Source organism: Pangasianodon hypophthalmus, chromosome 7 (genome assembly GCF_027358585.1).
Source record: "Pangasianodon hypophthalmus isolate fPanHyp1 chromosome 7, fPanHyp1.pri, whole genome shotgun sequence".
Lineage (NCBI taxonomy): Eukaryota > Metazoa > Chordata > Actinopteri > Siluriformes > Pangasiidae > Pangasianodon > Pangasianodon hypophthalmus.
In genome coordinates this window covers 16,905,830-16,930,332 of record NC_069716.1, presented here as the reverse complement: position 1 = coordinate 16,930,332, position 24,503 = coordinate 16,905,830, and the positions used below count along the sequence as shown (strand labels likewise).

At 38.3% G+C, this 24,503-nt stretch overlaps 1 protein-coding gene across 1 annotated transcript in view; it reads right to left on the bottom strand.

Annotated features, from left to right (window-relative positions):
• The window catches only part of gpc3 (glypican 3), a 101,217-nt gene extending 79,322 nt beyond the window's left edge, over positions 1–21,895 (bottom strand). Inside the window, exons 1-2 of the mRNA XM_026917573.3 lie at positions 21,096–21,895; positions 9,431–9,592 (exon numbers count right to left, since the gene is read on the bottom strand). Coding sequence (XP_026773374.3) covers positions 9,431–9,592; positions 21,096–21,252 — 319 coding nt within the window. The 5' untranslated portion in view covers positions 21,253–21,895. The remainder of the gene's footprint in view (positions 1–9,430; positions 9,593–21,095) is intronic.
• Positions 21,896–24,503: the final 2,608 nt, after the last annotated feature.

The following is a 24,503-nucleotide window of genomic DNA, read 5'->3' as shown; positions in this document are numbered from 1 at the left end:
TCATGCCATACAGAAAATCTCCAGTGTGCCATTAACACTACATGAACCTGTGACCTTTGTGACTCCTCATACAGTAACAATATGCAGATGCGGGAAACGATGTTGAATTAAAACTCATGTATAGCTACCACAGTGAACTAAGTAAAAGCTGTAGTTATGACATTTGTTCTGTACCGTCCTATCGCAGAAACACAGAAAAAATGGCTCCAAGGTTTTTAAATGTCTAGCTAGGTGAGTTGCACCACATTTTTGTACCATAAGTCTTTTAAAAATTTCAACTAAAACTGTTGATACCTAGTTTTGACTCGTTTTGCAAGCGAAGTACTGCTAATATAACAACAGATCAAATATTAAAGGAAAGCAAGTGGGGGTGACCAGTTGGCATCATGCCATGTATAGCACAGTAACCCATATTTGCTATTAACTGCATTAACAATGATCTGTCAAGTATTACCTTTAAAATTCTGATTTCACTTGACCTCTGGAGTGACACAATCACCCTCATCTCCCCAGTGTGTGAGAAAGTGTGAGTGAGAGTGACAGGGAGATCCTCTGAGCACCAGCATGCCCTGCTCTTCAGGGGAGCCCAGCAGCATGTTCAGACTCAGTAAACAGCTAAAGTGGCAAGAGTTCCTTAATAATTAAAGGAGGAAAATTCCCCTAGCCGGTCAGAGCTCTGGCCACAGCCCATGCCCTCAACACTTCCCTCAGCCCACCCATAGTGTAATCAGCGTACAGTGAACACTGACCTGAAATGAGAACGTTGCTAATAATGAATGATATCTAAAGCAGAGGAGTTATGATGTTTCTTTATCAGAACATACTAAAGGTTTAGCTCTAGTGATAATCTAGTGATAAGGAGCAAATCACAACAGGTCGTACTGTTATAAGAAAATAATCAGTGACAAGGTGTTGTGATGCCCCAAAGTTGATTATTTTACAGCACATGCCAAAGTGTTTCATTCCTATTATATCACAGCAATTCCATTATTTAATTTATTAAAGATCAACACAGTGTACCTTTTAAGCTTGTAATGTTACCAGGAAACTGGAAAGTGCAAAATAATCTGCATTGAAGATTCTACTATGTCAGAAAACTTACTGACCGGTGAGCTCACACTGGAAACTCTGACCAATCAGATTCAAGAATTCAGTAGCGCTGTAGTATACACATTGTTAGCTAATTTGTTAGCAAACCTTGAAATCATATGGCAAAATCTGTGAATTTTACAAATATCTGTATGAGAAGCTTTACACCAAAATATTACTTATGAAATTATTACAAAATATAACTTATTAAGATAAGATAATCCTTTATTCATCCCCCAATTGGGAAATTTGCAATTTATTAATTTACTAATTATGAAAAATAAGATATAAACTTTAAAAAGTGCTTTGACTTTATGTCTCAATATCTTAAAATCATAGAATTCACAGATAAAATCTGGTGTCAATTGCTTACCAAGACAATGTTGGCAAGAGGGATAATGAATCAAAGTCTGCATAAGAGCATCAAAAGGCATAGGGCATACCTTCTGTATACACATCATACACATATTTAAACCCGTCTTCTGCTGCATCTGTGTCAGTCAAGAGGGGAATGCATTATGAATGAAAGGGCACTCAATCTGGACAAAATCAATACTAACATGGTTCAAGTTAACTGCACCAGCACGGGGGACCCTGTTTGTCTGCTGTCTCACTTCACCACACACACATACACACACACCATCATCATCATCATCTTTAGCTAAGACTCTGTAGTAGCATGCAAGCAGTTATCTGGCTCTTTCAGCATCACTAAGAGCCGGATGTCTGCTTTTCATTGGAGACTCGATCTCACCACTACAATGCAGGCATTCACAAACAAGGACAGAAAGGGCAGCAAACTACTCATCCTCTTCCCATTTATCCACCCATGAGTATCCATCCATCAGTAAGAGTGTGTGGCTGCTGCTGTCAGAGGCCAGGATCATGAAGACAGAGGGTGATTGGGCATGGCGGACGGCTGCCTTCATCATGCCAGTTAGTTCCGGGTTTGTACCCTGAGTTCAGTGTCTGAGTGGGCAGAGAAACTGACAAGCATCTATTAAAAAGGCTGACTCCTTTTCAAACAGAACTTTAAATGTAAGGAGTGAAAAAGAGGTAAGAGACGCCCTTCCACCACAGTCTCGGGTCATTGGCTGACTTCACATATTGCATAAGCTGCTCAATAATGTAAGATACTAAATGAAAAATACATTAACTGGATTTTAAATACATGGGCAGTTCAGGGCCAAGAGAAGACTTTCAGTGCCAGGGTTAAGATGATGAACACAAACATCCACCATAAGAGGGGGTAAAAAGAAATGTCCATGGTGTCAAAAAGCAATGAGCTACAGAAATAAAAAATGTCTGTCATTAAAAGTGTAGCACCACCTGAGCCCAGACATGCTTTTATAGCCTTGAACTTCAACAGCAGGGTTAACTGTAGTAACCAGCTAATACTGGGAAGCTGCTACACAAAGTATTGTAGTAGTATGCTTAGGACAAAAATATTTTTAAGAAAAGCTTAATTTTATACTGACATACAGAGTGCTAAATCTTCATTTTAATTTAGTTTAAAAGGATTTTGGATTACCTAAGATTACAAGCCAATATCCACCCCATCTACTGTCTAATAAACAATTCCATTATATAAACACTTTTCCCTTAAAGTCTGCGAGATGAAGCCTAATTGCAAGCAGCTCTGTGAAGAGAGGCTTAAGAAATAATTTAGCATCACTTCAAAACAATTCTTATTTTCAGCATTCAGAAACATAATATGCTAGTCACATACATTTCAATGCTGTATAACTATAAGCAGTAAGAATCAGTCATAAATCTGGTGTACATGCCATAGACGAAAAAAAACAAAAAACACTGCATCAGGTAAAATGTACTGTTTGTCCTTTCCTGTTTGTTTTATTGTTTTTTTTTCCACTAACTTGGACATCACTATAAACCATTTCATTGTTGTAGTCACGAACTCAGCTTTTTGCCTTTTCTTGTGTGATAATTTGGCTGCTGGTGTACCTTTCCCAAGCTACAGTTTAAATAAAAATGCTAATGCACCCCATGCAGTGCTTACTGCGCTATCAATAGAGAGGCAGCCGCTGAAGTTAGAGAGAACGGACCAAATCAAACGACAGACGGACAATTACACACACGAACACACAAAATGCACAGAACAGTGGGTAAGTTTTTTTAGCAGAGAGCACAAATGGCAATATTATGCATGACAAAGCGTGTGATGATAGCCAGGTGAGATAAGCTAAGAAGGGAGGAGCAGATAGCGTTAATGGAGGATTTACAAGTGCTGCTGGAGGATTTGTATCACGGCCACCACTACGTGCTCCAGTGACAGAACTGGGACATACTGAACAACAAGAAGTGGTGATGTAGTTTTGATGTGAAGATCTCCTGTGCAGACCTACAAGCATAGGTGGGTATCAGAGTTAATCTACATGAAGTGAGGGGCAATGAGCATTTTCCTGTATTATGGGACATTTGCCCTCAGCTTTGCAGGATTTCTCAGCTGTGTCTCTGGGGCTCTCTCCATCTCTCACTCTCACCATCTGCTTCCTCGGGACTCCAATCCACTGCTCCACTGCTCCCTCTCACTCACAAACCACAAACATTCAAACTACATGCTATTTCAAGGAATAGCTGCCACACCACAATCAATGCAGTATTCCTTGTGGAATTCCTAATAGACAGACAAGCACCATGTCTGAGAGATGAGGTATACCAGTACCTTCACTCCAGAAATATTTTTCCAGCCAGCATTGACCACACAAGGCCTTTAATGACCAGAAATTTAACTCATCTTTTATTTGTGCCAAAATGACCCACATTTACTAAAAGTGGAACAATTAAAGTAAACAGTTCTTATGAAGTGTCCCACTTTTTCTCTTGTGAACACTGAAAATGTAGTGTAGATATGTATTTTAAATTACTTTATGTTTGTCATTTTTATTTTAAACAAAGGGTTAAATAAATATATATTTGCCTGCTTTCACATGCTTAGGGATCTTCCTGATGGCAGGTGTGTGAGTGCAACATGAGGTGTTTCATCTTAAAAAGTAATTTTAAGGTGAAACATTTCATGTTGCACTCACATGTGAAAGCAGGCAAATTCTAGACACCCTAAGGATCATTCAGTTGTTGTATGTCTGAGAGAACCCTTAAATGTTGGAACCATTCCAGTATAATTAGAAAGTCAGAAAACTGGGGCAGCGATAGCTGATTGGTTAAGGCACTGACCAGTAACTGGTTAAGGTTACTGATCGGAAGAGGTTCATTTTTCAGCATTAGCGCCCTTGTACTGTTGGGCCCTTAAGCAAGGTCCTTAACCCTTCAACTGTTCAGCTGTATCCTGTCTCGGTTGTAAGTCACTTTGGATAAAAGCATCAGCCAAATTAGTTAAATATAAATGTAAAGAACATTTAGCTATTGAAGGAACCCCTGAAGAGCTCTCAAGCCTAGTGCACAGTACACAATTTTAGACCTGATTTCCCAGTCACAGACTAATTTTGGGGCTCAGTGACTACCCCTCAGCTCGACAACTACTTGTGTGTGAATGGTTCAGCAATGCAAAGTGTGTGAGCAAATGCTGAAGCTCTAATATTTTCAAGCATGTTTGATTTTATAGTCAATGAATTGTGCCCTGTGAACCCCCTTGCAGTGCGGATAAGCAGCCAGTGAGAATCTGAAAGGAAATCAAATTCATCTTCTGTAATGCACAGTAGAATCCTGAATCCAGTTTATTATCCATCTATCATATTGCATCTATTAAAAAAAATCATATTGCGTCAAACATATTGTGTCTATAAAAAATTATTTGGTATTTCATACCCAAAAGGTCATTAAGAACAACAAAAATACAAACACAACATGATTCCTGGTGACGGACTGTATACAAATAGCTACTTTTTTGCACTATACTTCCGGTTCTCTTCGCAGAACAGACAATCTTCCCAACCCCCCCATCTCCCCAACCAATTCTTCCTTCACCTTTTTATCTTATTTCTCTTTTTTCTCGTTCCATCCAAAAAAGTGGCACAAAGTCGTATGATAGACAGCTCTCACATTTATATTCCTGAGAAAGCATGATTTGGGGATCCAGCGAGCTCATCTGTGATCAGAAATCATCTAGTGTGTGACTCTCATCTGCAAGCAAGTGTGTAGCGTGCGTATTCTCACTTTGTGCCCAGTGTTCCTGAGACAGGCTCTCGATCCACTGAATCCCTGACCAGGATAAAGCGGTTATTGAAGACGAATGAATAAATGAATGAACATACTGTGTATTTTACAACTGTATTGCTATACATCTATTGTATAGCAACACAGGGACATCTATTGCAAAGTAGGACACAGAAAGTTCCATTGATTTTTGTCCCCAGCAACAATGTCAAATGAAATTCACCCAAAAAAAACAACTATACTTTAAAAAAATGGGTTTCTCAGTGGTTCTTTGGATGGTTTATAGTTCTACATTTTCAAATAGGTTCTACGTGGAACTTTTTCTGAAAAGAAAGCTGTTCCCCCTGAGGTACATACCGAACAACCTTTAGAGTGAAAAATGAAACCTGCCTAAATGTACACAATATAATTTTCTGTACATTAGGTAGCTTGGCTTACTTAAGTGTGGATAACACTCCAGCCTGGTCTAGGTGTCTGCAGCCACAAAAACAACCATAAAGCAACTGAGTTGGAAAACTAATTATAAGCTGATTGCAAAAGATGCGATAATGACCAGTCTATTCACGCTCATCAGGCAAACGATGCACGAAGGGCTTGTTTGTGAGATGACACTGCCTCTTTTACCATCATTAAGCTATTAAATTTGCCCCAGGCGATGAGAAAACAACTTCAAAAGCCTTGCATGTCTGGCTGTTATTGGGTTATGGCAAAACTTCCACAGAGAAGTAAATTATTTCAATGATTGAGTGAGACAGGCAGTATTAAAGATGAGTATGGCTGCAAAAGAGCAATACTTCCAAAAAAAGATGCAAAGACTAGTCTTAGGACTTAGAGTTGAGACAAGCACTAATGAGAACAGACCATGCTGTGCATTAGGGTTCAAGTCATTACTGTAAATCTGACAACTAATTAACATTGAGAGCGAAGAAGTCTAATTGCAAGAAGTGTGACTTAGTGTGCTTACCTGTAGAGTGCATGATGTAAATGTTTCTCATAATTATAGCTAATCCAGAGGAGAGGGCATAGTGTCAATGATGTTAGCTGGTTATGAGATTTTTAATGAGATACATATACAGTCAGGACCATAAGTATTTGGACAGTGACACAATATTCATAATTTTGCCTCTGTACGCCACAACAATGGATTTGAAATGAAGCAATCGAGACGTGATTGAAGTGTAGACAGTGGATCCAGAGTCTATCCCGGAAACACTGGGTGAGTGGCAAGACAAGAATACACACTATATGGGACACCAGTCTGTCTCAGGCCTGGGTTAACTTAATGTACTTGTTAATTTAATTTAGTTATTAACTTATTTCCTTCCTCCATTTTTCATGACAAACAAGCAGCAGCTCATATAATTTGAGACTATGTTTATTTGTTCAGCACTTCATATGGCCAACAGTTTGTGGACACAAACACACATCACACCCATATGTGGGTCTTCCCCAAACAGATGTAAGCACACAATTGTATAGAATGTCTTTATATGCTCTAGCATTACAAACCTGTAATGGGGGCTCAAACATGTTCCAGCATGACAATGCTTCTGTGCACATTGTGAGGACCATGAAGACATGGTTTATCAAGGTTGGAGTGGAAGAATTCGAGTGGCCTGCCCAGAGCCCTGACCTCAACCGCACTGAACACTTTTGGGATAAACTGGAATGCTGACTGCACACCAGGCCTCCTCGAGCGACATCAGTGTCTGATCTCATTAATGCTCTTGTGGATGAATGAGCAAATCCCCACAGCCACGCTCCAAATTCTAGCTGAAAGCCTTCCCAGAAGAGTGGGGGTTGTTATAATAGCAAAGGGGGACTAAATCTGGAATGGGATGTTCAAAAAGCACATATGGCTGTGCTGGTCAGGTGTCCACAAACTTTTGGCCATATAGTGTAGTCTTTAAATATTTCACACACAAATGGGGGCTTTCGGATAAAGAAATGGCAATGTCAAAAGAGGTGTTACAATTTATGTCTAGAAAAATTGAAGCCTTAACACAAAGCCTACCTTGGGAAATGATTTTTCAGAGATTCAGATCTAAGCTAGGATGTTTGGAGAATAAAAATGCCCTAAAATAAAAATCAGTTGTAAACCCTGCTGATCCAAAATATATACTGTTCTTTACTATTTCCAGTGTGGCCTGTACTAAATAATTTGCTCCATACATAATCTTTCTCACACCTTTATATTTAATTGATAGATGTGAAAAATTTAACGGAGAGCAAATGGCTTAATTGCTGGAACTGTGATCCACTAACATGCCTCTGAGTTTGAGTCCTGCTGTGGGTGGACACATTTGGCGTGGCTGTTTTATTTTATTTGAAATTTCTTGCATTTACACCCCACAAAATCATGAAAAATCTAGTATCAAAAAGTATTCTCAGCATAAACAGGGCAAACACAGTGAAGATTTAACAGGAGAGAAACTATGACTCTCCTTTTATATTACTGTCTTTGATATGGGAATTGCATGTTAATTTGTTTTTTTAATGAATAAGAGAAGGTGTAAATTAGTCCTGTCTTTAAGCAGCTCAACAAAGCCTGGAGTAGCTTAAAAAATCCTCCTAGGCTCAGCCACATTAATTAAGCTGTCAGTCACTATTAATGACATGTAGGTTACAAAAAACTGATTAAGATTATGATCTTTAGTTTTGTAGTACTTCCATTATCACTAATTAGCCAGTCAATATTCTTTCCAAATCACTTATTTTAATGAGCATGTTGCTATTTTAACATATAACAAAATGTGCTTTCCTGTATATGTAGGTTTTAAAATTTTATTTAGCAAAGAGGAAATCACTGCTACCCCCCAATGATGACTAATACAAGTATATTCAATAAAAGGTGCATTTTCCAATGGGAGTTATATAAAACAAATTAAATAAGCTTTTGAAATGGGCTGCACTTTTTGTTCCTTAACACAGTTAGTGAACAGGCACCTCTATATGGAAATGTCAAGAAAATATTCAATTGTCAAATACAGCTAAACAATTGGGAATTGAATGGTATGAACATAACAGCCAGCTTATGTGACAGGCTGCACCCTTTCTTCATACATACTCTTGCTCTAAATATGCTCAGGAAGATAAAGCACAGAAAAACAGAAAATCCTGTGAAAGCGTGTCCTTGTTGAGCTCTTACAAGCTCTGAGCATATAGTTCCTTTTTCCAGGTCCTCCTAATTAAGTAGGTCAGTTGAAGGCAGAAACCTTGCCTAAGGGCACTGTAGTGGGTATTCACTGTATGCCCCATCAGAGACAGTTATCAGTATTTGAGTCTGATTCTAAAGGTTTAATCGCTGTATGTGAGTACACCTATGCAATTAGCAAAGGAAAATACTTGCCAACACATACTGTGAATAAAGCATGACTGCATATTAAGCTGTTTTTTTAAATGCCTGTGTTAAGCAATTATAAATAGAAAGGAAAATGTAAATCAAGCTGTCTCTGGGACTAAGAGGCTTATGTGTTATTATCGACAATAAAGGACACAGTGTTACTAAATCCAACAAGAGCAAAAAGAGGACAGCTAAGAAAACTAGCTGTGCTCAAAAGTGTGCCATGATGCAAGCAGCTTGTCATCAGATCCATGGGAAAGTCCCAGTGACAGAGCCTCTTAACTTTTATGATTGTTTGACAAAGTTCACTTCAAAGGAATGAACCTTTAGCCGTGTTTTGCGGCGGCATGAAAAAGCCAGGTTGGCTTGGGGAGGGGCAATACGGGCTCATGGGAGTGAAGGACGAGAGAGTAAGGAAGATGCTGGAGTGGAGAGGGGGAGCCCTTTGATCTGTCTCAACAGCAAAAACTACAAAAAGATAAAAAGCAATGGGGAGAGGAGTAGAGAAGACTGCAAGCAAGGCTCACTCGCTATTCCCCAAAGGACGGTGCCGGGGCAAAAAAGAAGAGACAAGAGCAGCCTGTTTTAGAGATTTTGCCTGCTTGGGGAGTTTTTCCAGGCCTGTCACTGAAGCAATTTGCATTGAACGACATTCCGAAGTAGACAAGTGTCCAGCCACCACCAGTGCCTCTAACATTGTTAGTATAAAGCAATTACCTGAGGCTACCAACTCGTACCAAATAAGACAATTTGTTTAAGCGACAAGTCAGTGGATCCATTATAGGTCTTCTTATGCGCATTAACCTGTAAGATAACCTACTCTTCAATCCCTAGCTGCTACCATCATGTACTGAAGTGACTGACCTTGAAAGAGGGCCGCATTCTGGATGATGAGGAGTTTGAGCTGGGCGCTGCTGGCCTGCAAATTCGACTCCAAGTTCTGTTTAGCAGTTAGGAGGTAACGCTCTTCCATTTTGCGAGAGCAGCAAGTGAGGCCTTTCGACTGACACACTTGCAGGTCTGAGCCTGTTATAGACAGAGAGAGAGAAAGAGAGGTGTTTGTATTTCATCAGTCAAAAAAAGTAAATAGACATTGCTGCTGTAATGTTCTGTACAATCCTCCTGAGATAGTGTTTGTCTAATGAGTTAGGCTAGCATTAGAGCAACAGCAAATAGGTTGTTTTAGACAACCCAATGCTTAAATAAGCTATACAGACCTATAGCAAAACAACCTCATCCAAATACCAATCATCCAATACTATATAGGTAGTTACACATTCACGTACATGCACACAATATGGCCAGAATATTTGAAAGTCCTAGAGAACACTCTGTATTTGGCACTATGTTAATGAGCAGTATGCAGGACAATTTCTTCTGTTTTCTTTCTGAAAATGTTCCATCCCAAAATTCACATAGATCTTAAACCACTTTCTCATCAGAATAAAAATACATTCTATTTTAATGTGATTAATTAGCCTCACTGATACACAAACACCCAAGTATACATCCATGCTCAATCCTATATTTAATTTTTAAAAACTAACACTGTACACCATTTGCATCAACCCACTACAGTCTAATTGGAAACCCAATCATGCATGGCTGGTAGACAGATAGTCTCATGAGATCCACAATAATGTATGAAAAAAAGCAAAATTTTACTGTGGAATTGAGGAGAGACAGTCAAAGTTGCAAATCTACTGTGCAGAAAAGAGAAACAAGGCATAGACGAATGTCATCTCATGATTTTGTGATGTCTGATTTGTTATTTTTAAATAAGTGGCTTATAATTAACATTCTTTCCTTTCCCAAATGGGAAAGCTGAATCCATCACTATGGTTTTGGATGTTGTGATGCTCCAGGGGATTGCAGAATACACACACATTTACTAGCACTTCAGTAAATCTTAGTAGGGGTTGTAGAGGTAAATGCTAGTGTTTCAGAATGCATGTGATGAGCAGTACATTTTTATGGTACACTCCTATTCTTAAGGTTAAATCTGGAACCAGGATTGGTTTGTCCATTAAAGGTTCTCTGTAGGACTCTATTGCAGAATATCAGAGAGGATTCCACATTAGTAAGATAGGAACCATTGGAACCATTGGAACCATAAGTACGGCCAAGTCTAAAACCCAAACGTACAGCATCTGTCCTTCCTGGAGTAGCAGCGTTGTTGAATTCTCGATTCTGACTGGTCAGAAGGTGTTGATTAATTTTAATCAATCTTCTATAACAGCATTGCTCTAGCAGTAGTGCAACTTTGAAATATTCAGTAGGTTTTCCACCACAGGAAAGTTTTGTGTTTTTTTTTTCTGTCTTATCAACTTCAAGACAGAGAGAAAGAGAGAGGCTGGTGAGGAACGACTGTTTATTGCTGACTTTTGGATGTTCCACAACATTAAATGTAGAAATAGACAGTTAAAATCATGCCATAACGTTCACTAATAAATGAAAAATTGTAAGTGCTGGCAAATTACTGTGATATAAGAAAAAAAAAAGTGGGCCAGTCATTCCTTACTTAAAACATCAAAGTAAAAAATTCTGATCATTTTTGGGAATGCATAGCTCAGACTCAGTGATAACTGGCAGAGCTAAAATGTTTTAATTACCTTTTAGTCCATTAATTTCCTTCTAGCTGGAAGTCACAGACCATTAATTCTATATGCAGCACCGTCTAATTTTACACCATTGTTCCTAAATAATGAGTGTAGAGCACTTCTGCAGCAGAACTGCGGTCTGTGCCAGAACCACACCCGGTTAAAATAAATGAAGTGCATTTGTTTCTTGTAAGCCTTGTTCCCAAGTCTTAGATTTTCAGCTCTTAATTCTGAAGAACCATGACCCTGCTCAGCTTTGCGTTTTCCCTATTGGAACTCGTTTCTCTGTTTTATAACCACTTCTCAACTAATTATGAATTGTGTTCTAAAACAAATTAGAAATGTTGTGAGCTAAAGAAAACCAGGAGGAACAATAAACACTACTGTATTATTCCAGACGTGCACTGTGATACTCCTGCTGTAAACCGGAGGACAATGTAAATGTCACTGTGTTATACTTACACAAAAGGCAACAGTGTCATGTTCTTGTAGCTATATGTCAAAAAGCAAACAAACTAAGGAAATAAAAATATCAATTTCTACTTGGCAAAAGGAAGTGGAGAATCAGCAAAGAATCACATTAGAAACATCTCATGCAGATGAATTATGTAAATGATCACAGTGATGGCTGATTTGTTGGCAGCCATTACAGTGGCCATGTCTACTTAAGGATCATAATTGGATTTACAAGGTTCTAGTGAATGAGACAACATGGTAAGCTTTGTTCTTCATATTATACCCATCCAAAAGGTGAGCCTCCCAGAAGGATTTTATTTAAAAATGCAAATTCGGATGAATGTAAGACCTTGTTCTGTTCACCAGATACATAAACAAACAGAAAAAAAGACAAAATGTGCATTCAGATTCTATTGGGGTAAATGGCAGTAATAAATTTTACATGAGGAGAGAATTTATTTTCATTAAAATAATTTTCAAACTAAAATCTCCATTGTACAATGATTTACTGTTTATGTATCTCAATAAACGTTTATATGTTTGCAGAGCATCTATTTCTATTGCAGAGCTGAACTGCAGATAGGTGACTTGTGTGTCTTTGAGCTGCTAAGGGGGTGGAACTAGACTGATTGATGGTGCTATAAACAACCATCAGATGTGTCAAATTTTGTCACAGCGCACACGGTGGGTGAAGATGATAGCGAGATGAAGAAGGGGTATGAAAGCAGGAGGCTGGGGGGGATGGGGGGCAATGACACAGTTTAGGGAGAGACAAAAGATATCTGGGCTGGTACACAGGAGTCTGTGTGAAGCAATCTGGAAAAACACCACAGGTAACTATATATAGGTGTTAGATCACTTGGGGCCACAGTGACACAAGATTATCACCATAAGTGACTAATGCTGACAGATGCCAACAGGCAGTAGAATGATGGATGGACAAGTCTAAGAATGATGGATGTCTAAGTGATGAAAATGTGGTATTTCAATGTCTTGCTACAAACTTATCAAAACTATTTAGTCTGGTAGAATGACCTTTAACCCCATAAAACCCTGCTTATTGTTTATTATTCAAGTTAACACACATTTTTCATAAATACAGTGAAACCAGTAGAAAAAGTATGTCATTACAATACTACAGGAAGTATGTATGCACATGTGGATTTGCCAAACGCTTACTATATGACTTTAAACTGGGTTATGTTTTTTTTTTTTCAAATACAATTTTAAAAAAGGACTAAGAGCTAAACAAAAGAGCAGATTCTGAAGTTAAAAAAAATATACCAGTGCAAGTCTATCAGGCAAAGTACTTCATTTTGCAAAGTTAATTTGCTTAATTTTGCAGAACTAATTTATCAGTTATTGAATAGGGCTTTAGTGTAGCAGATGCAGCCCCAGGCTCCAGACTCCCAAAGAACACCCAAAGGACCTCCAGAATCCTAGAATATGTGTTGCGAGAGTTCACATCCAGTATCCAGATATGGTGAAGTGTTTGCTTTCATGCACAGTTCAGCACAAATCATTCTCAACCCATGCCTTTTTTTTGCCCCTCATCCTCACCATTGCTAACAGAAAGACCTTCAGTAAGCCACAAAAAAGTGAATAACTGGTTATGGCTTTAGCTTTCTCCAAGTAACTTCCAATAACAAAAATCCAATACCAAAAGACCCCACCAAAAAAAGCAAACCCTCCTTGCCTTGTGCTTCAAATATAGGGTAGATCAGATAACCTACAGTTTAAGTGTTATTTGTGATTATAAAATAGGCAGTTGTCAAAAGTGACATGCTGAAAACTGAAAAAAAAAACAGAGATCTTGCAAAAACATTGGATACTAACATAATTTAACCAGATAAGTGAATAAATTTATTACCATTCAAATTCCTCACAAACCCACACCCCACACCTTTAAGTGAATTGTAACATATTCTGAAAACACACACACAGAGCCACATTATGAACGGAAAAATAGCAAGGGAGAAGCTGCCAGATTGGCCAGCTACCGACTTTTGTACTCACGCTGACAGGCTTAATATCCTAAATCAATACTTTGAGATTGGCGACAGATACGATCACGTTAATTTCAGACTGCAGGGCAAATTTATTAAGCCGTCAATAGCAAACTGCAAGCAGAGAAAGAGCAGGTATGAAAGGATAAAGAAAGCAGGCAGATTTGGTAATTATCTGCAGCAAAACAGACAATTTCTGCCTGTCTTTCATGCAGAGATGATAAATGTATTTCATTAGAAAAGTTTGGAGCAGAGAGGAAAAGTGAAGGCCTATGGGGATAGATTATTCCCCACAGAGACACCTGTACAAAGACTGTATCATACTGTCTAAATAAAGCCTGCTCATGGGGACTGATGGTAAAGGATGAAACTGTATGTAGACGGGAAAGAGAAAGTGTCTTCATAAAGCCTTATAGATAAATCATACTGTCTCATTGTTCACAGTGTACAATGTTACACAAACTCTTATACTCTCTTTTTTACAGTATTTCACTCCCCCCTCTATGGACACCAACACTCTCAGGTAGTGTTCTATGTGCAACCAACACACCTCTCCCCCCAGTTTTATTTTAAACATCCACCACCTTCTGTTTCTTCACACTGAGCGACTTGTCCCCGTGAGCACTCACTGTCTCTACACTGCATAAAAACGGCTTAATGTGCATGGGGATGCATTATTAAAGAAAGCTACCTTGGCAAATCAGCAACTTCCCTGTCAGATTTAATTAACAAAGTTAATAAAGTTATAACTCCTTCCGACCAATGTTCTGCACCTCCAATTAAAGACACACTTCCGTCATCCATGGCCTTCATGAATTCACTTTTCCTGCAGTGTGATCTGTGTTCCTGTCTTCAGTAAATACCTCTGCAAAGCCCAGATGAGCACAGCACTTCCAGTTCCTGAGGCGAGTGCACGCATCTCATCCAGCTACTCCTCCCTTCCAGCTGGGAGACATAGAGGACCATCAAATGCATAATCACTTTCCTAGGCAACTATCAGCACAGAGTAATGACTCCCTAAAATGTTTTTAGTTAAAAAATTGAAATGAATTGGTGAAAGTTGTGCGGAGGTTGTGATGTTGAATACATTGCATTATGAATACTAATGAATAATAACCCAGGACAAGAATATTTTGATCATCAAGGTAATGTTAATACTGCTCTAGCTATAAATACTGGTGTTAGACTGCTATTGAGGAAAAAGGTGCAGCTATCTATGCTAGTATTCTATTGACATTTCATTTTTGGACACTTATCACTGTAGCTTTTATAGACAATGAAATAAATACTACAAACAGCTATTATTGGGGCAATATTTTAATTTCTTTATATAAGCACCTAGGCTAAGAAGATATTGTTCGTACCATCCACTGAGTACAAGCTTCTCTTGTAAGCTTATCTCCATAGAAATCTCCAGGAGTTGCAGGTGCTCTCAGCAAGAGGCTCAAACTGATAAGGCTCTAAGCCAACTGTTTGCTTATCCAGCTCATTATTATTAACAGTTTTTAATATTACTAGTCATGGCACTATTCTGTGCCGCATCACTAACTTTAAATAAAGTTTTATTTCTGTTATTGCTAATGTTGACTACTCCTCCCTCTCCCCCATCAAATTGTAACGTCACACACTCTGACCCACCCCATAATTTTTCAAATCAGGATGGGCATGGACTAACAAAAACCAAGAGTATAATTAATGTTTAAAGCTGTAAGGGCAAAGACAAATAATGTTAATATCTAGTCTCAGGCTCAGATGCTCTGTCTGTAGCTGAAAGAACGTCTGATACTTCTGTACACTTTTCTGGCCACAAGCTTCAGAATTTTAAAGACTGCAAGCTGACTGGCTTTCTACACTTACGTGTATATGCACCTCTGTGCCCCAGTTTCCAAAGGGAACACAAACTTATGAACACTGTGACATAATGAGTTTGTTGGTGTAAAATCAGGTCTCCGTCCTTGTCCAAGTGACCCATGATTCAGTTATTGGTGAGAACGCAGGTGACTGTGAATGGCAATAGAGGTTGACAGGAGGTCACAAAGTCATGGGCAGAGTATCATTAGAGCTGTAGTCTGCAACTTTGGAAGTTGCAGACATGGACATGACAAACAGTATGATCACAGAGATGATGCAACACAAAATGTTCTGCTGGAACTAAGAAATACAGCATACGATTCTTTGCAATACTACCCAAAAATAAAGACAACCCCCAGCTCCATAACAATATATTTAGTTTCAGAGCACATGTAGTTCAATGCACTCTCATTTGTTTTACTTTAAATGGCTTATATAGAATTTTAGGAATATTTTAGCATATCTGTAGCATTTCTAACAATAAAAATTGGTCAAAAACAGCTCAATAAGTGCATCAGAAATTGTGACTGAACTGAAGCTTTGGGTAGAATTGGCACAATATTAAATGGTAATCAACAATAATAGGCTATTGTATCTTTTCCATAATAAAAATTCACTTGGATGACCTTCAGAGGTAAAACAACATTTATGAGAGCTATTAAGAAATATCAAAGCACCCTGCAAATTTTTAGACCAATTAAGAAAACACCCACCACATTTACTCTGCCTGAAATTCATAATATGATGAAACCCACTGAACCAAATCAAAAATACAATGCAACAAAAAGTCATATTGTGGTATGGACTTTAGCAAGCAAACTAGGTGTGAAAACTGCCTACGAATTCTTAGAGTCTTCAGTGAAACAGTTAATGGTAAAAGTGATTGGCTATTTGCAGTATCACTCAGTCTGGCTCTTTCTGTGAATTTTTAAAATGTTATAAAAATTTATAAAATCCTTCTAATGCTATAAAGCGTCACTAATAAGGGCATGAATTACAAATGAACGCTATTAAGAATGAGGGGCTCTAGTGACAGTTCTTTCTAGAGTCCTGCACCATCTCAGCTCACTAAAAGTTATGTCAGAGACCTGATGATAACATAATGTAATTCTGAAGAACAAAAACCTAAACTCTAACATGTCATTTTTCCTGAGTCCTTCAGGTGTACATACCTCAGTTTGTACATGCAGGGAGCAAACATCAGGTCACAAGAGGCAGACTAAATTTTTTTTCTCCTTTCACTCCTCACCACAATCAGATTTAGCCCTGAAAATCTATATAGATCTATAGTTTAATTGAAAGTCTGGTTTCAAACATTGCAAGAAAATGCCATAGCTGCAAGGAGGGCTAAGCCAAGGCTTATGATCCGTCACCTTCACATGAACAACTCCAAATGATTTCATTTTCGAAAACCTGGCCCAAATCATTACGACATAATTACAGAAGCTCCAGGGACATTTAGCATGATCCAAGAGCGCTGCGTTACTCACGGGGCCGTTTCGTGCACCCTGACACAAGAATGACAAGTTGCTCCACTTTTTTCTTTTTCATCCAAAGACGTAAAGCGTCTTATTTCTGTCTGTTGTGTGAAACTAAGCTCAGTGGGGAATTAATTATCCAATACATGCATGAAATATATTAAAGTATCATCTCTGTTGCTACAACGTCCTAGAAAACAACACTGTATCTCTGCACATGATGAATATTTTCTATGTTCAAGGGCCACAAGAGCTCTAGTAATGCCATCTACAATTAAAGCCATTAAAACAAAAACATCCGCTTGTGGGAGGTCAGTCTCATGCTAATGGTTTGATCCATTTGTGCAGATGGATAATAACTCAACTCTTTTCTCATTTACATGACACACGCTGCTCTGAGAGTGTGCTCTGGCTGTAAGCTGGATGCTGATTCTTCCCTGTTTCGTCTGTATGGATCCCAGGACAGCCAATCTCCAGCTGGAGCTGACCTCCTCTCCTCTCCTCTGCTACTAATTACTCTATTATTAATTAATTACTAAAGACTGGGGAGGACCTTCTTACAGCAGCATTGAAAGTCTTTTTCCTATGATAATCTTCCTTTAGGAGGCCACACAATTTAAAAAAAGCAATGCAACCAGTCTGAGTTGTCTGTCAGGGAACTTCGTTTTGGCCATGGTGGCTGTTTTTAGGGAAATGGCACATCAAGAGCAACAGCAAGGAAGTGAGAGAAAGGTAACAATTGTTAAGCCAAGTTCTACTGGAGTCGGTGCAACATGTTAAGCCTGAAAAAACAGCAATTTGTCCTTTATGCTCTGAAATCCAATTCTCATTAATATGTGCAAACCTTTCCTCATGGACAGGGAGGCTGGAACATTTGAAGCTTCCGTAACACAGAGGAGAGGTTAAAAACTCTACACTGGCTTTTTTGGTTCTGTGCCCCTTGGCACCACATGCAGCATCATTAGAATTCAGCTCAATCTTGCTGTGTCTATGCAACAGCCCCCTCTGCTTCCAGCACAGACCAAGCACTAAGCATTTCATCTCTATCTTGTGCATGCACACAGAGCTCTCGTTCATGACCACTAAAAAAATTAACTGCCTGTATTTGTAAACTATTACATTTCATCCCACTCACAAACACCACTGGAGGCAGCAACTGGCAAAAGTACTGACAAAGTAGTAAGTCTATATCCATGACTAATCTTCCCACATAGCAACATGGGCATCACATGGGTTCAGGTTTACCAGAATGATAGCTACGGAGTTAGTTGGAATATATTCCAGGGAGACATGCTGTTGAGATTAAGAACAGCATAACAACATGAGATCATGATTACACAGCTTCCAGTCGGCATTTCAAGGGCTGAGCCACGAACCAAACATAAAGTTAACAGAGTCAAGCTTGCATACACATGGCTAAAGGGTATTTATAGGTTTTAGTGTATGTTACTGTCGCCTGTAAATGCAAAACGCCACAGCAACAGCAAATCAGAAAACACAACAACAAAACTAAGAACACAACTGCAAATCAAAAACACAACAGCAAAACCAGAAACACAAACATCATCATTAACTCAAACCTGAAAGAGTAGGTCCTTATTGAATATTACAGTTGGTTTTGTGGGTTTTGTTTTGTTTTGCTGTTGTGTTTCTGAAATTGTTATTGTATTATTGGGTTTTTTTTTGTAGCATTTTTGGTTTGTTAATGTGTTTTACACTTCTGGGTCACCTTAGGGTATGCAAGTAAAAACTGCAATACTGATTTTAAATAGTGAAGAATCAACACAGATGCATGAACTCCTGGCAAAAGCTTGACGTGTGTTAAATTCTCAAAGGAATGAATGCAATCATAGGATGGTGACAGCTGCACTATAGAGTCTGCAGTTGCTCCCATTTCAATTAACATTAAGGTTTTCTGCATTCATTTACCACTCCAACGCCAGAGACATCCACAGAGTTCCATTTGGGAGGTCGGTAAATTCTGTTAAAACACTCTGACCGATGCTTCTCAGTTATGTGTGGGAGGCAATGAAATGTTTCACAAAACCATCAACACAGCCATTACTGATTCACAAACCTGTTAGCATGAGTGGTGGTTGCTTGTAATTGAGTGAGGAAAATTATATCTTCAATTTTTTTAAACAGTTTTGCAGTTTGTACTTTGTGTATTATATTATAGCTTCATTGCACATGGGTAGTGAAATTAGCCTCACCCTCTTGCATAGGTTGACATGCGACAAGCATTCCCTAACATTCCAACCAATATGTGGAGTGCATCCAGTTTATGCAATCAATCAAAAGCCAAGTAAAGGGCTAAGTAATAATTATTCAGAGTCTGTGACTCTACTTCACAAGAATTAGCATGATTTCACATTGCCTGTGGCATGCAACTCTCCAAAGCATGCATTTGGTTAGTTACCTCTCTAAAGAGTAATAGGGTTTTGCGAGGCTAACAAGCTACAATTTGTCAATTATACAAGTCTGCACCTGAAAAACAGTTGTTTTAGTGGTGTAATTTAGAAAATTTAACAATGCTTGTAAAATGCTTGGTGTTGTAGCCACAACTTTGAAATCAGAATAATTAATATATTGAAATATTTTTAACTTTAAAGCCATATAAACACTTAAGACAACTGTGCCATAACCTGTCTCATTTGGTCCCCTGTGGTAACTTACCAAATATCAGTTTGTACTGCAGGTGCATAGAGACATCAGCTTTTATATTTGATGGATCCACTGCAACAAGTTGATGCATAATACATGACAAGCTTTTAGGACAAGCATGTAGGACCACTTTGATACTCGTTTCCTGTTCCTGTAAGTTATTCCATTTCATTCCAGTCTAACCCCAGTGAGGGTCATATGTTAATATTCCTTCCTCTGAGGTAATAGAGTAATGGAGTATGCTAGGCTATGCCAGCTCTTTTGTCCCATTTGCCGGACCTGATTTAAATTGCAAATATGAAGAATTCAAAAAAATTTAAGGAACATTATGTTGATTAAATGCCACTATCAGAGGGTCTGTGCTAGTTCTTGAAGAAGAGCCAGCTCTTCTCTAATTTTACACTATCAACGCTGAAGCAGAAGAGTCCTCACCACTGGAAATCAATGTAAAATATAGTTTATTTAAAAAAAACAGTGTTTAAATGGCATAAGTCAGACTAGCAAGAAATTAGGCAAATACCTGATTGCTGATACTTTAATTATTTCATCTGAGATTTATGACACTGGTTGTATACAACAGTGATTTTGTATCATTAGTACATTTACTGACACTGATTTTGTACTGCAGTATAATTAAAGCAAGACTATAAAATTGGTTTTGATAATTTAAGTTAATAATCTGACTCAGAATCACTCAAAAATGAGACAATATATCAGATTTAAGCATTATAAATAATCTGACTCAGGATCACTCACAAAATGAGACAATATATCAGATTTAAGCATGATAATCTGACTCAAGATCACTGACAAAAGGAGACAATATTTCAGTTTTAAGTGTTAATAATCCAACTACACATAGATCTAATATCAATAAGATCTACAACTTTGCACACTGTTAACACTAATAGGCCTAACAAACACTAAATTAGTTTCACAAAAATTAAGCATTTTAAATATTACAGCTGCAGTTTCTTGAAAATTGTTTTGTTTTTTTTTGCACGGTTGAAGCAGAACATCATCAAAAGCGATAAGGGAGATGTCAAACAGAGGGTCACTTAACCACCAGGTCCATTAGTTTATCTAAAGTTCTCAATTTTCTCTACTGGGAAATGTGGCTGCCCCAGTAAATTTACTGCTATAGCAGAGACTGTATACAAGACAGGAATACACTTACAGTTCTCCCCAGGCAATACTGGCAGAATTATTACATCTGGAAACACATGAGTTCTCACAGGGAAGCAACTAAACACTTTTTTAATAATGACTTGTCCCTTCATTTAACACCTCTCCTTTGCAAGGAGCAGAGGAAAATAATAAGAGAAAGAAAAGTAATGTGATCATGTGGCTCTGGGAGACAGACGAATCTGTAGGCTTCTTCAGAAGAAGGAGCTCTTATGAAAGCAGTTTAGAGATGTTCCTCTGTAGTTACTGAGAAAACCAGTGATGTGTTTTTCCAGCATGACTGATTTACCTGAGACCGGTGCGTCCGGAGCCCACTTGGTGCCAGGGTACAGAAACTGGAAGGATGAGCGCACTTCGTGGCACTTCAGGGGCTGACCGCTCGGCTCAGAAAGCGGCAAAAACAAAGCGTACAAAACCCACGACCCGAGGAAGTTCACTCCGCTCATGGCCACTGAGAGAAAATAAACCAGAGATTGCACTTAATAAAAGTAGATGTTTCGATCACTCAGCATGAGCCGCGTCCTGATTCTGATGGTCTACTCTAGTAGTAAGCGTCCTCTTGTTAGGACACTGCAGCCCACAAACTATTCTCCTGGTAGTCTTCCTCTTCCTCCAGATCAGCACGGATCCTACGAGTTAAACAGCAGATCTGCGCTTGATATGAACAGCCTTCATGCTCGCAGTGTGTTCTTTTATAAACTCTCCTTCCATTGGCAGCATCCACAGCTGAAGGGTTGCCAGTTCTGCACAGAGGCGCGCACATGTTGTGTGCTATAATATCGCCCTCCAGTGTGCACTCTGGATCTCTCACAAAACGAGACAATATATCAGCTTTAAGTATTATAAATAATCCGGCTCAAGATCATTCACAGAACGAGACAATACATCAGATTTAAGCATTATAAATAATCTGACTCAGGATCACTCACAAAATGAGACAATATATCAGCTTTAAGCATAATCTGACTCAAGATCACTCACAAAACAAGACAATATATCAGCTTTAAGCATGATAATCTGATTCAGGATCACTCACAAAACAAGACAATATATCAGCTTTAAGCATAATCTGACTCAAGATCACTCACAAAACAAGACAATATATCAGCTTTAAGCATGATAATCTGACTCAGGATCACTCACAAAACGAGACAATACATCAGCTTTAAGCATTATAAATAATCTGACTCAGGATCACTCACAAAATGAGACAATATATCAGCTTTAAACATGATAATCTGACTCAGGATCACTCACAAAATGAGACAATATATCAGCTTTAAGCATAATCTGACTCAAGATCACTCACAAAACAAGACAATATATCAGCTTTAAGCATGATAATCTGATTCAGGATCACTCACAAAACAAGACAATATATCATCTTTAAGCATAATCTGACTCAGGATCAATCACAAAATGAGAAAATATATCATCTTTAAGCATAATCTGACTCAGGATCACTCACAAAACAAGACAATATATCGGCTTTAAGCATTATAAATAATCTGACTCAGGATCACTCACAAAATGAGAAAATATTTCATCTTTAAGCATTATAAATAATCTCATAATCAAATAAATAATCAATATTTCATCTTTAAGCATGATAATCTGACTCAGGATGACTCACAAAAGGAGACAATATTTCAGTTTTAAGAGTTAATAATCCAAATACACATAGGTCCTAGATCCAGTATCAGTAAATTCTACAACTTTACACACTATTAACACTAATAGGCCTAACAAACACTAAATTAGTTTCACAAACATTCAGCATTTTAAATATTACAGCTGCAATTTCTTAATAAAAACAATGCAAATAATCTAGACTATGTCTGTGTCTCACCATTTAAATTACTTACTAAACTGCAGCTTACTGTGTAAGACCTTGATAAAATATACAGCTCATCATCTCTGGAAAGTAGTGCACATGTAGAGACAATGTTTTCAACTTTGGAAAATGTGTTTATTGTTCAACAGACATCATCTAAAAACTTTGAGTAATGTAGGCAAAGATACAGTTATTACACTCAGTTTAACATTCAAAGATGAGACAAATGAGACACTCAGACAAATAATCCTACATTATTTTGGACAACTACAAGCAAATATTTCCAAAATGTTCCAGGAGAAGAGGTTTTGTTTGCATGAGTCTACACCGCCATCTGGTGGTCTTACTGTGTGTATCTGTGTGTGCCAAAAGGGCTGATTTAATACCAGATACAAGAGTATTTTCATTTACCCATATGTAGATAATGAGGGTGATTAGGATACTTAGAACCAGCACCATTAACCACTACTGTTATATTTTTCAAAACTTACTATGCTGCTGTGGGGGGGTCACGTGATCTGGCGGATTACAGATGGATACCGTGCAATTTTTCAGAGAAAATTTCGAGTATTGCTAAAATTGCAAAGTCATCCACCCGAAAACAGCAAGACAAACATTTGCATGCAACAACAACAACAACAACAAATCAACCAGTCATGCTTGTGTACATCAGCTGGTGAAACAACTACCTGCACATATTTACATCCTTATCTAAAAAGGCAGATACATACATACAAGCGTATTGCATTGTAATTCAAACCCAAAAGTAGGCTATGTCATGACTAAATTTAGTTGTAGGTGAATTGGTGAGGTTTTTCCCTGTAACCGCCAGTTTTGCATGGATTTGCACAGCATATTGTATTAAAGCTGGATGCAAACCTGCAAAACTCGCCGTGCAACAGAGCATTCCCAGTGTTGCTCCAACTGTCCTGATGCAGATGACCGGCAATACATGAAGTGCACACACTGCAGTAGATCAGCGGCCACTACCTGCACTGTGAGCACTTTGGAACTGCCAGGACGACAAACCATACACACAAAGTGCCATTGCATACTCTTTGGAGAGTGTGTTAACAAACAGGACAGCAATTCAAGAAGGTCTACACATGCTTCACACAGGACATGGCTTCCAGACGCTGAATGTCCACTGTCTCCTGCCGGAAGGAGCATCTAGCGCAGTAGATACTACACTACTTCACTGACTACACAAGATGCACCTTAGCAGGAAACGTGTAGATGGGCTTAGTTTGCTTACAAGCACTGACTCCAGTTTAGTGTCTTTATAGGAGACAGGATCCACGCCAATCTTCCAACAACCTGCAGGACAAAAAACATCAGAACATCAGAGTAAATTACAATAATCCCAAATGACAGAATTAAACATGAATATAGATATAAGATATGTGGCTGATCACTGGGAAATGGTGAAATAATGTCCCAGAAATAAACAGATCAACTTTATTTACTTGTCTAATTTTTTGCGTGCATGCAAAAATTACAAATGCACAGAATTTATATTTTTAAGAGGGGGAAAAAGTTTCCAGAAACATTAAACACTGCAGCAGATTCATGAAAACACGGTATGGAAACACGTGAAGTTTAAATTTCCAACATTAGTTTCATAATCTGGATGTTTAATGCGTAACTCCCCTTTTTAATATAAAAAAAAAAACCTCTTATGGAAAATAGACCTTAGCTGCTTGAATATGTTTGCTGACCGATCACGTGGTCTTCCCAATCACTTAATAAAATATAATATTGAGGAGGTTAAGCAGATTAATGAAGGGAAAAAAACAACATTGCACGAATCAAGAACCACGTGGCTTGAGTTTCTTTGTAGAAATCCATTTAAGTTCAGTGATT